Raw genomic sequence first — 16,846 nt, 5'->3', positions numbered from 1 at the left:
AATGTTGCTAGAGTTTGTAAAGAAAGGTCAAAAGCTTTGGTTCTGATCTCAGAGAAATATGACCCAGTTTTAGTCTGCAGCTTACACCACTGATTTCATAGGAATTAGTCTGGTTTTATACTGCTGTACCTGAGATCAGAATTTATTTCCTTGCAACATTTTCTTTTATTCTATTCCTTTTGGTTATTTCATAGAAAGTAGATATAATTTTCCATCTTAACATGAGGAAAAACTTTTTCACTGTGAGGGTGACAGAGCACTGGAACAGGTTGCCCAGAGAGGTTGTGGAGTCTCCTTCTCTGGAGATATTCAAAATGCGCCTGGATGCAATCCTGTGCAATGTGCTCTAGGTGACCCTGCTTGAGCAGGGGGGTTGGACTAGATGATCTCCAGAGGTCCCTTCCAACCTCAGTGATTCTGTGATTCTGTGATTCTGTAATTGTGCACATTTTTTGGAAGCAGGATGGTAAAAATAAATGATCTAAAAATATGCCTGCAAGCAAATGCAAAAAAGATGAAATCTGTCTGTAACAGCTGTCCCTGGCTGAGTAACCAACTCCATTTAATGCAATGGACACCTGAACTCAGTGAATTCTGCTGATTTAATTCTCACCCCATTTTTATATTGTATTTTATTTATATTTTATAATCTAGCCATTGCTGTGGAATCAGTGTTTTAATCTTATTTTCCTTCTCTTTTTGTTTCAGTTATTATTTTAAAGTCCAAGCAAAGAATCCCTTTGGTTATGGACCTGTTAGCTCTTCGGTCTCATTTATCACTGAATCTGGTATGCTTTGCTTTTTATTTTCATCTCAAAGCTGACTTCCTAATAATAGATGTGGCAGGGCAAAGACCGAAAACAGCATGGTAATAATGATGATCATCCTGAATTTGCTGCTTTGAGATTTTTTTTAGGTTCATCATTTGTTTTCAATAAAGCTAGGAAAATAATATGCGTTCCTAATGCCACTATGAAAATGTAAGTGATATTAAGGTGAGCTTCAGGGGAACATGAAGTTAAATTTTAAATACAAAAGACTACTAATGTTCAAAAATACAGAAGCAACGGGAAGTTCAATGTCTTTGATAGATTGACCAGATGTTAAATAAATTAGCTCCCTAATTGTGAACAGCTGAACAGTTGGAAGCAGTTGTCTCTGGAAGAAATACAGGAAACAATTGTTCCATCAGACGGGCAAAGTTCTCCTTTCTTTTTTTGACAGAGCATGCTGCTCTTTCACAGGGCTAATAGTGTGTTCAAGAGCAACACCCTCTACTAAAAATAACACGTTAAATGAGCTTTTTTTATCTGTTTCTTCTTCTTCTTCTTCTTCCATTGAGTCAGAGGCCAATGACCCTGTTGAATAACAAAGGGCAAATTCTTCAATCTTTACTTGAGCAAAGTGTCCGTTGTCTTCAAGGACTGCAAATTTTGCCCTTCTGACAACACTGGTGTGTGCTGTCCTTGTCTTTGCCCATTTCATTTCATCCTATTTTGCTCGCTTCAGAAGATCCTTTAAAAACTACAGAAGTAAGTCTTCACAGAAAGGAGACAAAGATGCAAGATAAGTAAATGGTCCTACATAATATATTCACATTCTTTTTAAAGAAATAATACAAGCTCAAGTATATATCCAACCAGTTATTCCATTTCAAATCAGCCACCTTATGAGCTTTATGTAGCAGGTTAAATCCATCAAATTTACGGCTTTATTTGCAGTACTGATCTTTTATTAGTCATGCGGCCAGAGAAGATGGCTTTCCAGCTGGCACGAGTACAAAAGCAGTTGCTAAATCTAGAACCAAATGGTGTAGTTACAGTGATGGAATAGATCAGGAGAGAGAAAGATAGCTAGTTTCAGAGTGCTCTTCTAGTGGAACTGAAAGGTTTGAATTGATGAGCAAGGCTCTGTTTTTTGCTCATTCCTAGCACAATCCTTGTGCTGGCAGAAATATTTGCCAGTGTTTTAACTGTTGGCCTGGATTTCTTGACAGCAGCTTGTGATCATGGGATCAAGCAGCTTATTGAAAATGTTACCTCTTACACTAGGTAATGTACTGAAGAGAAAAGAAAACCTTTGCTCTATTTCATCGAACAGCGAAAGCTCCCTGGAATTTTTCTTTCCAAAGAGTAAATAAGCACAGTGCTTTTTCTTCAAGTATTTTGTGTTCAATAAGGGCCAGTCAGGAGATGCAATGTAATGCATATAAAGATGTTTATGCATGAGAGACTGTTGAGTTGTTAACCTTATTCCACATTTATTCCTTTATTCTTTCTTTAAAAAAAAGAGCATTTAAATTGAGCAGAAGCTATTTACATATTAGACAGTGGTCCCTAAACTATCCCGGTGGCTCTTACTGAAATTCTACCACTAGGATAAAAGGAGTTAAAATGATAGATTTTACACATTCGTGAATACCACTACACAACTATGCTAAAGATGATGGGTGTCTGAGACTAAGATTTGCATACAAAATGTAGGTTACACTTCCCTCTGAAAATTAGGCCTGCAGGTGTTATGTACGCTGTATATTCAGAACCCTGCAGTGGACCTGTCTGTCTGATCTGAGGAACTTCTGAAAGGAGGCAATCAATTTCAGAGCTTGCTTTGAACTTTGGTACTAGCCTCAATAATTTTTTACAATATCAGAATGAATATATAATCCTGCAGCAAGTTTCATCAATGGAGAAAAACACTGGGATAACAAACAATCCTTAGCTTTGCAAATCGATGAGACGTGAATCTCACATTCATAATGTTGCCAAAGGCAGTTACTCTGCAACTGCCATTTTCATGAGTGGCACTATATATTTGCTGTTGTAGAATGAGGTTTGGGACAAAATACTAAAATGTTTCTTTTGTATTTGTTTCATTCTTCTAGACAATCCCCTTCTCATTGTCAGACCACCTGGTAAGTCTTATTCTGGAATTTTTTTCATAAAGTCCATTAAATGTGCAAAGCAATGACAATGTCGATGTTAGAAGCATATTAACAAATAGTTTCAGTTACAGGTTTAGACAGAAACAGAAAGAAATTTATTGTGCTAATTCACAAAGCATTTTCCATCTCAGGACTCCTTTTTCTGGTCTTTGAAAAGAAATCTTGTACAGATACATTAGATTATACCCTTGATTTTGGCGAGTCTTACACCTGGTACAACAGCTTTTATTGTTTAGTAATATAAGCACTAGACTGTATTGCTTCTGGATCTGTGTCCTTTAATTGCCTGAGCATAGCTTGAACAGTGTGATCAGTCTTTCCTTTCTCTAGCTGTTACGCTCATCTATACTGATTGTCACGCCCTTATAAATAAAAAAAGGATTCAAGGATTTGTAACTGAGCTGAATGAGAAGGATATGCCATGAAGCTGTTGAGCTTGCTTTGCATTTCCAGGCCTGCTAACTTTACATCCTGCTTGGCTTATTGCACATTCAGCCCATAATCAGGAGAGCTCTTTTCCTGGTGCGAGGAACAACCTTGCTGACATGGACATTGGTACAGTGACCCCAGGCAATCCATGCTTTCCTGCAGAGAAGCAGGAAAGAAGGCTTCATGATTATTACTCCCTGTCAGCTTTCCTAACAAGTTCGGCTGGTTAGTTCTGGGACTTTTTGACTACATTGTTTGTGAAAACAATGTCCACTGTCTCCCTCCCTTCTATTTCTTATTATGTATGTTAGTTTCTTTCAGTGTCCTCCCAGATGTCTCTGATGATGTACAGATCACTATGTGTCTGGCAGTCATATGGGAGGCCCCTGAGAGCAGAAAGCTTCCTGTGCCCCTTGTCAGCTTCAGGTTATTTACTGTCAGTTGTTTTGTGGGTCCACTCATGGAAAGGAAGTTTTGGAAGGTGATGGCCTTTGCATTTTTAGTTTCTGCTTCAACTGGACAAAGAGGAAATATTTTCGTGTAGTTGTGACAGTAGAGATAAGATAGACCGAAAAGAGGTAACAGAGCTCTGGGAACTTGTGGAAATGAAGAACATCTGAAAATTCAGCTCAGCTCTTACAGGAGATACTAGATTTATTCTTCAGGATTGTTGGAGCTGGTCAAAAGTGATGAACAAAAGCAGACTATTCATAGCAATAATAGAAATAGACAGTTCATGGCTTTATTCTAAAGAGAAAGCTATGGCCAAAATCATGCAATCCTTTGCCCACGTGACTAATTTTCTAAGATCAATCCAGTTCCATTTGTGTCCATTTCAGTGGCGTTTTGAGGATTACTGATCTGGATTGATGCTTCTCACATGCAAGTGTTTGTAAGATTGGATCCATGCGCTTAGTGAGAAGGAGGAAGAATTATTAACACAAAAACCAAAGCTACACTTTGAAAAGGTTCTTCTCGGTTGTAAACTGCCTCAAAATAGCCCAGTGAGAACAAGGCTCTGGTCAGTAGCTAGAAAGAAGACTTCCAGTTTTCACAGTGAAAGCTTTTTGTATCATTCTATATACATTAATACAAGAGCCATTTCAGAAGAAGTTATATTCTCTTGGTTAGTGTAAAGCAAATATTTAGGCAAGCCAGTCAGAACACTGAATTTTTTGCAATATAATTTAAAAGTTGCCTCCTCAATAGTGTTCTGGACAGAGGTCCTCAGAAAAGGCCTGTATTGTCTTTTACTGTAATCTAATCTGTTTTGATGTAATGTGAGAAAACAAAAGAGAAGAGTGGATTTCTCATTGCGTATTTTTAACAAAATAGCAAGAGTAGACTTTATTTCACAGGCTGTTACTCCCTGCAGAATTTTTAACATCTGTTCTTTAGCAAAAGGATTAAGTTTTGTACTTAGTGTTAAAATGCAAGTGACTATTCAGATAATGTCATTGTCTGACCTAAGATCAGGCTCTGTTTAAAAAGGAAACTGAATATATCCTTATCATTAGGTACAGGAGATGTCTTGCTAAAAACAATGAGACTATTTGTTTACTTAAAACTATGGTTCAGCACATACAACCATATTTTTTACCATTTTAACAGTTATTATTGACTACTGCCTAGAAGAAATTTAATCAAGTTCCTTGCCTAAACAATTTTTTTTTTGTATTTGTTCTTGAACTTGGATTTCTGGATATAAAAAGGTCATGCATTAATCTGCTGCAATATTCGTTTTAAAACACATTATGAAATATTAATCTCAACAAAACTCAGACTAAAAAGCTTAAACCTGTCCATAATATTTAATTCTTTTCTTCAAGGTGGTGAACCTATCTGGATCCCATTCACTTTTAAATATGACCCCACCTATTCAGACTGCAGTGGCAAGCAGTATGTGAAACGAACTTGGTACCGAAAATTTGTAGGAGTGGTTCTTTGCAACTCCCTAAGATACAAGATTTACCTCAGTGATGACCTGAAAGGTAGGCACCAAGTCTATTTTTCTGAAGTATGATTAGTTGATGTCATCTCTGTTTTCTCGCTTTCTTCACTTCTCTCTGAGTGTTTGAAAGAATCATGTGATGGTTATCTTGGAGTCCTTCCCTTGAGAAGTTCAGATGCGATAACCTGGCCACCCTGTTTTTGCACTGACGGCATTGTGCTTATCCCTTGGCATTAACTTTCAGGCAGAGCTCTTTAAGCAGAAGACAGTGGAGAGTTTCACTTGAAAAGCCTGTGTGCGTTTATATGCTAAGAAAGCAAAGTGCTTTGTACTGTGAAAACAAAGTTGTGCTCCCCACACATCTGCCTGGGAAGTCTCACACTCACTCCGTAGGCACATGAGCTGTGGTTGCACGTGGTGGGATAGAGCAATAGCGGAGAGCAGCAGAGAGAGACACTGGTATTACACTGACTGGGTGAGCAGTACTTCTAAGAGTTAACGGTAGCTCTTATCAGGATGTATTTCCTGAGAGATAATGACAGAAAATTTCCATATTGTAGATTCAGAGTACTGAGATTATTAGACCATGCTAGCGTGTTATTTTTATGGCACAGCATTTGCATTATTTGAAGACAGTGTTTGAATATGTAATAAACAATCAGGGCGGCAGAACCCACAGCATCTATTAGAGCTTTCATTTGAGACTGCTGTCAAACTAATAGCATTGGCATATGGCACTGTTTTTACTTTCTCATTATGCATTGAGATGACTGGTGTGGTTGAAATTCCTTCCACCTGACATCTGTGCTGCAATGTATTCTGTTCGTGGACTTGTAAAATGGGGAATATTCCTTACTGAGCTAGAAAACATTTCTCTTTTCCTTAATTCCCCTTGGCAAAGGTAGCATTCTCCCTCTTTTCAGTCACTGTTTGTTCATTGATTTATTGCTGTTTGTTGCTGTAGTACTTAGCTGCTTTCTCCCACGTCTATTTTCCTGGCAGTAGAAGAGCATCCCAAACTAAAATAAGACCCTCTGTAATGATGAGTAAAATAATCTGTCCATGTCACTCTTCAGACACCTTCTATAGCATCGGGGACAGCTGGGGAAGGGGCGAGGACCACTGCCAATTTGTGGATTCACACATGGATGGGAGAACGGGACCTCAGTCATACGTTGAAGCCCTGCCCACCATCCGAGGTATGGTAACGCAAGAATGGGATGCTGGCCAAGTGCTCTTTGCCCAGTCCAAATTAGGGGGTGTGGGAGTGGGGCGCAGAGGTTGGCTCCTTGTCCACAGCTGCTGGCACCTCTCTGAGGAGTCCTACTGATGCAGTAGGTTATGAGATGATTTTGTATGTGGTTTAATGGATTGCAAAACCACAGGGGCTTGTGGGTGTTGAGAGAAAGACAGGAAGAAAGAGAGAGAGAGGCATATAATACAAATAATTTACAGGAACAAAATGCAAAAATAGAAATGAAAAAAAGGTATACTTCTGTGAAACCTTTCTCCCAATTATGAGATCTGCCTCACTGAAGCAAAGGACAGAAACTCTGCCCTATGACACAAATGACCAGCTACAGCTATGCAAATAAGGCTTTTGCAAATGATTTCTGACCAGTTCATTCAGTGCAAAACACACTGGAGAATGTCTAGTGATTTAAGGTCAGACTGCAGGACTTCTATTATGGCCTGGCAGATCATCTTCATCCTGGTGGAATTCTCTTCTTGAAGCTGTTCCTCTGAGTAAATTGCTAGACTAACGTAACCAAGAGAGTGACAGCTTGCTCTACAAAAGGAACCCTATCATGAAAATCAGCCACTCTTTTCAATAAATCAATTGATTCAGATTATTCAGTTGACTTTAATGGTTTTCATGCTAAGTTATTTGTTAATATTCTTTTCACGGTGGCCTTACCAGAAAGAAACTGAAGTAGTCACTGACATTTATATAGCACAGGAAAGTACTGCATTTCTCTATTAAAAAGAAGTTTATCCAGTTGTGTATTACTTGGTCTAGGAGACAGAGATACAGAGCACACAGAAATTATATTATTGGCATGATAATCAATGTTTCAGATGTTCCAGTGCATAAACTCTGCAGAAAAGAATGCTGTGCCTTTCTTAATGCTTCAAGCAGTTACATTCTTTCTACAGATGAAGAAAAAGGCTATCAGAAGGGGGAAAAGGGGCTTAACTCCATATTTACTGCATGAAATGCTACCTTTTTGTGATAGACTGATTATCAATACTCTCTTGAGTCTTATGAGATAATATGATCTGATGGCATTTTTTGTCCTGGAGTCCTTCATGAATTTAAACTGATTTGCAAGCTTCATAAATGCTGCTGAAATACAGCCACTTTTTGCCATGAAATGCAGAAGCTCTTTGGCAGACCACAGAATTACACAATAGTTCAAGAGATTTTGAATGGTGAAACCAGTCAAAACTAGAAGAAATATAAAGGGTCAGAGTGAAATCATTCAAGAAAGATCTAGGACAAATACCAGGGCTTTTTGACAAAACTCCCTGGCAGACTGCTTCCTAGTTTTGTTTTTTTTTTTGGCTGTGGGATTGACTCTCATGGTGTCTGTTACTTTTGTCAGGTTACTTTGTCTTTATTTTTAAATGCAAATGGACATTTTTCTCCCTACAGGGTATTACCGGCAGTACCGCCAGGAGCCTGTATCGTTTGGACGCATTGGACACACAACACCCTATTACTATGTGGGCTGGTATGAGTGTGGCGTGCCTATCCCAGGGAAATGGTAGCAGTCTGCTTTCCCATCCCAGGCAGGACACACTGACCATGCTTTTTGGATGATTTCTGCTGGAGGACTGTGAGCAGCTGATTTGGAAAAGAGAAAAAAAGAAAAATGAGGCAAACCAGTGAAGATCAGCTGCTCAGGAAACCCTCATCAAGCCAAATGTGGCCCCACTTCATCAGCCAAAACCTGTGGTGCTGCTTGATTTCTCTATTTGGAAGCATGGACAGGATTTAAGTATGGTGTCCTACCTTCCTTCTCTGGGTCTTTAAGGCACCGAGAAGTGGTTGCAACGTGCGTGACCTGTGAAAGCTAAAACTGTATTAGTTATGAAAATTTGGAAGTCTCTTATATCTTGCGGGAATGACCTAAGCATGCTGTGCTTGCTTAAAGAAATGCTCAACTCTGCTCCTGGCTGCCAGCGGCAGGCTCGGCCGCTGCCTCAGCTGAGCGCAGCGCTGCAGGGCTCCATTATGCAGTCATGTCACCCACCAAAGGCAATATATTCTCCTGAAGACTTACTCTGTGGGTTTGCCCGTTGCTGGACTAAACACCAGGTCACAATGTAAATTCACTTTTATATATATATATATATCTATATGAATACAGTACTGTACATCTGCAGAAGTACTGCTTAGAGATGCTGCGATTTTCTTGTTCACTAGATAAATATGTTTGGTGCTGTTAATTCTTTGAGATATTACTATGCACAATATATTCACCATGGAAAGAGCTGTATTCTTCTTGTGAGTACTGTTGAACTGACACTTGATTTATTGATCAAAGACCTGTGTCAAGCTTCCTTGGCAGCCTTTGGACTGGGTGTTCAATGGGAGTCCATCCCTCTACCCTTGTTAGTGTGTCACTGTATAGTCTAGCAAAAACACTCATCCAGCAGTTTATCAGCATCAGTTAAACTTTCTATCCTTTACAGTTTAAAAGGTTTAGTGCAACTTTTCTTTGATCCGCTCTCATCTTACCAGTATGTTATTTATTCCTTATCAGTATCTTTCACTTCACTGTGCAAAGGCATGGGACAAGCAACTTGCAAATTGGAAACTGGTTTTAACTTTTATTTTCCCCCCAAAAAGAAGTCCAAGCCACCAATTCAGCTAGCAGGAAACTCCTTTGACTTTGATCCACCCTGGGGATGAATTGGGATATACTTCCTCCAAGATACTACAGAAATCTCTTCCATCCAAATCAGAAAGCAAAAGCTGGCTTGGCTGAAGGGCATAATGATGATCTTAATCAGGCATTTGGATGCTTGAGATACTACAGGATTTTAGTATTCCTTCTGGGCAATTTAGCATTTAGGGTTTATTCTGTAACTACCATGGTCTTACCATGTCCTTGTAACACCTTAGCAACTTTTGCTCATGTTAATGAGATTCCAGCGTTCTGATGGCATGGGAGAATAGCAGCATACCTGGGGGACAGGTCCAGTCCCTGGTCCACTGACCACTCTCATTCTAGTTTACATGCAGTATAGGACTAATGTCTTTTGAGTTGCTTCCTGTAGTTATTGTTAATTATATGAGGAGAAAAGGAACCAAAATGATTAAAAGACCCTTTTATTTTTCACAGTGATCTGGGTTTGAACATTTTAATTGTTCTCAAATACTTTTGCTTCAGTACAGTGCCAAATACATGTTCTTGAAATATAAATTTTTTCCCTAATAAACCTATAATACATGGTTCCATTTCTATTTTATTCTTAAATTCATCCTCTTTTGGTCATCTGTGTCAAGTAATCTGACAGACTGACAAATTGTTAGATACCAGAAAGTCTTTCTTGGGAGAAGAGAAGGTGCCAAGTTTTTTTAAGGGAGTGAAAGCATGTAGGTACATTGTCCCCTTAAGAAGGTGGTTATGAACAGCTAGCATGGATTTACCAAGAACAAATCATTCCTGACCAGTCTGTGGACAGGGGGAGAACAGTGCACATCATTTACCTTGACTTTTGTGAGGCTTTTGGCATAGTCCTTCATAGTGTTCTTGTAGCCAAATTGCTGAGATAGGGCTTGGGTACTTGGACTTTAAGGTAGATGTAAAAGTATTTGGGTTGCCGGGCTCAAAGAGTTGTGATCAACAGTGCAAAGTCCAAATGACAGCTGGATACAAGGGCCACCCCTCAGGGTCAGTACTGGGGCCAGTACTGTCTAATGACCTGGACAATGAGATGGAGTTCACTGCCAGAAAGTTTGCAGCTGATACCAAATTTGACAGAGAGGGAGGAGTGGGTGATGCTCTGGGAGGCAGAGCTGCTATTCAGAGAGACCTTGACAGGCGGGAGAAATGGGCTGACAAGAACCTCATGAAGTTCAACAAAAGAAATGCAAAGTCTGGTATGTGGGATAGAATAACCCCTTGCAGCAGTACAGGCTAGGGCTATCTGTCTAGAAAGCAGTTTTGCAGAAAAGGGCTTGGGGGTCTTTGTGGGTAAGTTGAATATGAGTCCTCCAGAGATTCCCTCCAAATTTATTCAGTGATAATTCAGTGACTTTTTACAATTCCAAAGGATATATTCAATAAAAGAATATTTTTTCTTTATTAAATCAAAGTGATGCCTTGGCCCACAGCCCAGTCTTTAGCTGGTGTGAATGGGACTTGTGCCAGTGATTTGAAAGAGCAGGGCCCAGTTGCTCTAGCTGATGGTTTGGCCTACTGTTTAAAGGTGATATTCCCTACCCCACAGCCAATGCATTCTGCATTTTCTCCTCAGAGGCCACAGGTGGGTTTTGTTTTGTTCAGCTGCAGAGATCTGTTTCATTCATTTGCCTGCTGGAAGCACCCTTGTCCCAGTCGCAGTCCCAGTACAGGGATGTCACCATGGGTGAAGAGCTGAGGCTGTAATTTCCTTTCCCCAGCCTCAGCTGAGGAGCAAGTGGGACATGTTGAGGGTAGGGGCTGGAGGGCGCTGCGCACTGTTCCTACCCAGTGTAGATCTTCTGGGAAACTAAACCAGCTGGTGCGAAGTCAGCAGTAAGACACAACAGAGAAATGCATGAAATGCTATGGCATATAATCTGTTCCCTTCACTTCAGGTTCTGGATAAGTCCGCTGTGCTGAATGAGGTGATCAGACTGATGTATTTACATCCTCTGCCCAACGAGCAGGGTAGCGCATTATCATGATAGCCAGTTTCTCAAAGAGATGATGCTATTTTGCACACTGCTCTTTATTTATCTAAGAGGTGACAGGATTAGAGAGGTAACCAAAGCCATGTGGATCGGGAAGGCCACTTCCCATCTAGATCCTCTCTCCAAGCCCCTGGCAATGCCCTGACCATGGGGCCACCTTCCCCTTTCCTTATTCCTTCCCTGCTCTCCTTGCGACAAGCTGTTCCTGCTGTGCTGCAGTAGGGACCGGACTTCACCCTGCAGCATAAAGAACAGTGCGTCTGGTCGGAGGTAAACCTGGTCTTGATTTAAATAGCTGCACAGACTTGTGACTGCATTATGTGGCAAGGGACATTGTACTGCTCTGAATGGTGCTAATAGGAGAGGGATGGGTCTGTCCCTCCACTAGCTCTCCTCCCACAACCCCTTGCTGGCAAATCCACATCTGCATCTGGTCACCAAGCCCTGGGCGCCAGCTTGGAGAATGCTGTGTCCCTTCACAGGCTCTGACTGGTGTTGCACCAACACTGTCTTCGTGTCTGAATGATCCTTGAGGGAATGGGATGGAGGAGAGGGAGGATCCCCACAGAGAGAAAATCTACACAGCTTGTGTCTGCATTGCCTCTGGTCCAAGTCCTTCCAGGGCAGTGGAATGTGAAGGCCCTGCCCAGTATGGGAATTCTATAAAGCTGAAAAATAAAGGGAGAAAAACACAACCAGGAAAGGGGCGGGGAGAATAAAGACAGGCGAAGGGGTTGCTTGAAGCATTGTCTGGTCCTGGTCAGTTCCAGATGCTAATCTCCGATCACTGTACCATATTTTTGTGAGAACTGGGATTTCTGCCTCAAAGGCAGCAGTAACAATCACCAGCATTTGAGAAATGCCAAGAGTTCTCCAGGGCAGCCAGAGCCCAGCATGGGGACCCTGGATGTGAACAGAAGAGCTCTTCAATGATGCAGGAAGCATTGGGTGTCATTTGGAAAGATAGCTGAAGGCCTTCACAGGAGGTCACCCAGCCCACTGAACAATGTAAAACCTTACTTGTGGTTCCCTCCCTAAAAGAAGCTATATCATTTTCTGGACCCAAACTGCATGTCCTTTTTTCTAGCCAGGCAGATAGATATTATTCATGTGAAGAGCTGCCTTCCTCTGAGAGAAGAGAATGAGGTAAACACCAAAGAAAATGAGGCCAATGCTGCAGCAGCCCCGCTCTGCTTGCCATGGGAAGACTGGCATCATTGAATGTCTAAAAAATCCCACCCCTGGAGAGTGGCTAGTCTGCCTGAGGAGCCTTAGCTGGTAACATTTGAAAACAAAGCCATGCCTTGTATTGCTGCTCTCTTTCTCATCATGCTTTTGTGGCCCATAAAGCAGAGAGCACTCCTGCAGGATTTGTGCCACATCAGTGTGCCAGTTGCACCACAACAGTCAGTGAAAAGTACTGCCCTGATGGGAATGAACACTGGGAGCAGAATAAGGACAGAATTGTAGCTGATGTGTGAAAATCACAAAAGTCAAATGTCAAAGGCAATGGCAACAGCCTCGGGGCCTTGTCCTCGGGTGCTAACAGTTGCCATTACTCTTTAACACCAGTTATGTTACTTCTTTACCCAGCTCTGAAAACAGTCTGAACAGCAGAAGAAGCGCATGGGGAACCACCACACAGCTCCCACCAAAGAAGCACCAGCAGCATGCCCTTGTGGTGATGATTGCCAGTCACATCCTAGCAGTCTTAGCAAGGACATAGCGGGTTCAGCAAAGCAATTATCCCCCTCTATTCAGCACTTGTGAGCCTGCACATGGAGTCCTGTGGGCCTCCCAGTACAAGACAAACAGGAGCGAATTAAGCACAGGGTCACTGCAATGGTAGAGGGGGTGGGAGCATGTGACATGGAAGAAGAGGCTGCGAGCTGTGTTTGCTCAGCCTGGGAAGGGAAGGCTTGCGGAGGGGGGATCTAATTCCTGACTTCTACAACCGAATGGGGGTTATAAAGAAAATGGAGCCAAACTTTTCTCGAAGGCACACAGTGAAAGGACGAAGGGCAAGGTGCATGTTGCAAACTGCAACAAGGGAAATTTCAGTGAAGTATTAGGAAAATATTTTTGCCATGGGGGTGGTCAAATACTGGGACAGGGGCCCAGAGAGGTAGGGGAAACTCCATCCCTGGACAAACTCATAACTTGACTGGGCAGGGTCCTCATCAGCCTGCTTCTAATCTGACATTGACCTTGCTTTGAGCAGTGGGTTGGACCAGATTTCCAAAGGTTCCTTCCAGCCTGACGTAGTGTACAAGTTTTGACTAATTTCAACCACTACATCATGCAGCCAGCCAGATAAAATCAGAATCAAAATATCATAGAAGCAAAGCTCAAACTCCAGGAAATTTTCATATTAGACTTACTTATTGGACAAAAATTATTACAGAATCACAGAACTGCTAAGGTTGGAAGGGACCTCTGGAGATCGTCCAGTCCAAACCCTGCTTAAAGCAGGGTCAGCTAGAGCAGGCTGTTCAGGCCTGCATCCAAGCAGGTTTTGAATATTTCTAGGGAGACTCCACTACCTCTCTGGGCAACTTGTGCCAGTGCTCAGTCACCCTCACAGTAAAAATGTCTTTTTTCTCATGTTTAAATGGAATTTCCTGTATTTCAATTTGTGCCCTCTGCCCCTTGGTCTTACTGGATGCCAGTGAGAAGAGTCTGGCTCCATCTTCTTTACTCTCCTTCCCTGTCCCCTTCAGGTATTTATACACATTGATCAGATCCCCCCTCAGGCTTCTCTTCCTCAGGCTGAACAGTCCCAGCTCTTTCAGCCTCTCCTCCTATGACAGATGCTCTAATCCCTTCACCATCTTCAAGACCCTTTGCTGGACTCGCTCCAGTATGTCCACATCTCTCTTGAACTGGGGAGCCCAGCACTGGACCCAGCACTCCAGCTGTGGCCTCACCAGGGCTGAGTAGAGGGGAAGGATCACTTCCCTCGACCTGCTGGCAATGGTCCTCCTAAGGCAGCCCAGGAGGCTGTTGGCATTGCCCTTTGCCTGTCTTACTTTCTCAGCTATCTCTTGGCTAAGTAGTGTCTTACGAATTAACAAATTTCTCCCTTGCATCTCACAGGCCCTAAACGTGCACAGTCCTGTATCCACCAGCTTCCTTGAGCTCTAACAATTCACATGTAAACAGGCAATTGTCATCTGCCAAAGCATGAGTTAGGGTCTTGGCCAACACTGTCACATTGAAGGCCAGGCACTGATCCCTCTTTTGATGCAATCATTCTTCTCTTCCTCCCCTTTGTTCTCAAGGGAGAAAGTATCCCTGGATGGAGAAATCAGCAGTAAAAGAGCCATTTCAAAACTTTCAGATATCCCCTGCATATATAATTAGCCAAGTCTAGTTTTCATGGCTGATTGCTGGCTTGGATGTGTATCTTTCTGCTCTTTTTTTTTTTTTTTTTTTTTTTTTTACATCTCTGATTAAGGAAATATTACTTGCAACATTTATTTGTTATATTTGTTGGGCTGTTGAGTTTTCATCTTGCCTGTGACTAAGTAGTATATATATGCTTCCATGCATAGCATGTTTAAGTGAAAATTGTGAAGATATACTGTGTGGTGAGGGGGAAAGGAGCAAAATGCAGCCTGCCCGTAAAAGGTATTTCAGTCAATACAAGTGCCCATCAGAGGCATGGCCTGATACCTCTGTGCCCTGGGTGGTGGGACACTGAGTAGCTCCAAACCAGACAATTTGTTAGAAGCTGGTTCAATGTAGGCAGCCTGTTCTTCACTGTCCCTGGTGCAGATTGAACCTGGGCAGAGCACAAAGCATTATTGAAAAAGAAGAGCAGAAGAATACAGTTTCGTGCACACACACATTTCACAGAACAAGGAGGCCAGGCACCTGGCTTACAGAGCAGGTGATGCTTTTGAGGGCACAACTTTCAGATTTCAAAATGAACAGGTTAAGAGAACTTGGCCCTGTAAGCAGAGCTGCAGCCAGTGCGAAAGGTGATATTAATTCATAGAAAGCCCTGAGGAAATCTAGGTATTGCTGAGCGTAGTTGAGTCTGTTAGCATTGCACTAGTCAACTGATGAGTGTCTCGAGGAATCTGGAGAGGTGTGCTGGAAAGCATTTCCTTGCAATGGGGTAATCTGGGCCCTTAACTCTGTTCATGGGATCATAATGATGCATTTTCTTTTGGAAACCAACACTTTCATTAAAACAAAATTGCAATCTTTTTTCCTTTTGTAAATAGAAGTTGCAATTTGGCTCCCAGATGGAAGTGTGAACATTTCTGAGGGTGTGAGGGAGGCTGTGAGGGGAAGAGAGCAAAGGAGAGTAGTCTCTTAGACTTCACAGAACCACAGAATTGCTGAGGTTGGAAGGGACCTCTGAAGATCATCTAGTCCAACCCCCCTGCTCAAGCAGGGTCACCTAGAGCACATTGCACAGGATTGCATCCAGGTGTGTTTTGAATATCTCCAGAGAAGGAGACTCCACAACCTCTTTGGGCAACCTGTTCCAGTGCTCTGTCACCCTCACAGTGAAAAAGTTTTTCCTCATGTTCAGATGGAAGTGTCTGTGTTTCAGTTTGTGCCCGTTGCCTCGCGTCCTGTCACTGGGCACCACTGAAAAGAGTCTGGCTCCATCCTCTTGACACCCTCCCTTCAGATACTTGTACACATTGATAAGATCTCCTCTCAGCCTTCTCTTCTCCAGGCTAAACAGGCCCAGCTCTCTCAGCCTTTCCTCATAAGAGAGATGCTCCAGTCCCCTAATCATCTTTGTGGCCCTCCGCTGGACTTGCTCCAGTAGTGCCACATCCCTCTTGTCCTGGGGAGCCCAGAACTGGACACAGCACTCCAGATGTGGCCTCACCAGGGCTGAGTAGAGGGGGAGGATCACCTCCCTCGACCTGCTGGCAACACTCTTCCTGATGCAGCCCAGGATACCATTGGCCTTCTTGGCCACAAGGGCACATTGCTGCCTCATGCTTAACTTGGTGTCCATCAGCACTCCCAGGTCCTTCTCCGCAGAGCTGCTTTCCAGCAGGTCAACCCCCAACCTGTACTGGTGCACGGGGTTATTCCTCCCCAGGTGCAGGACCCTGCACTTGCCTTTGTTGAACTTCATGAGGTTCCTCTCTGCCCACCTCTCCAGCCTGTCCAGGTCTCTCTGAATGGCAGCACAGCCCTCTGGGGTATCGGCCACTCCTCCCAGTTTTGTATCGTCAGCAAACTTGCTGAGGGTGCACTCTGTCCCTTCATCCAGGTCATTGATGAAGAAGTTGAACAAGACTGGACCCAGTCCTGACCCCTGGGGGACACCGCTAGCTACAGGCCTCCAACTAGACTCTGTGCCACTGATCACAACTCTCTGAGCTCTGCCATTCAGCCAGTTCTCAATCCACCTCACTGTCCACTCATCTAGCCCACACTTCCTGAGCTTGTCTATGAGGATGCTATGGGAGACAGTGTCAAAAGCCTTGCTGAAGTCAAGGGAGACAACATCCACTGCTCTCCCCTCATCTACCCAGCCAGTCATTCCAACATAGAAGGCTGTCAGATTGGTTAAGCATGATTTCCTCTCGGTGAAGCCATGCTGACTACTCCTGATCACTTTCTTTTCCTCCACGTG

General features: G+C 42.7%; 1 protein-coding gene across 1 annotated transcript in view; it reads left to right on the top strand.

The window, feature by feature from the left end:
* Positions 1-9,792, top strand: part of FNDC1 (fibronectin type III domain containing 1) — an 87,885-nt gene extending 78,093 nt beyond the window's left edge. Inside the window, exons 16-20 of the mRNA XM_067293528.1 lie at positions 709-788; positions 2,885-2,914; positions 5,203-5,364; positions 6,401-6,523; positions 7,981-9,792. Coding sequence (XP_067149629.1) covers positions 709-788; positions 2,885-2,914; positions 5,203-5,364; positions 6,401-6,523; positions 7,981-8,096 — 511 coding nt within the window. The 3' untranslated portion in view covers positions 8,097-9,792. The remainder of the gene's footprint in view (positions 1-708; positions 789-2,884; positions 2,915-5,202; positions 5,365-6,400; positions 6,524-7,980) is intronic.
* Positions 9,793-16,846: the final 7,054 nt, after the last annotated feature.

This window comes from Apteryx mantelli, chromosome 3 (genome assembly GCF_036417845.1).
Source record: "Apteryx mantelli isolate bAptMan1 chromosome 3, bAptMan1.hap1, whole genome shotgun sequence".
NCBI classification, from domain to species: domain Eukaryota; kingdom Metazoa; phylum Chordata; class Aves; order Apterygiformes; family Apterygidae; genus Apteryx; species Apteryx mantelli.
Note: the sequence above shows the minus strand (reverse complement) of the source record. Positions and strands in the feature narration are given on the sequence as shown.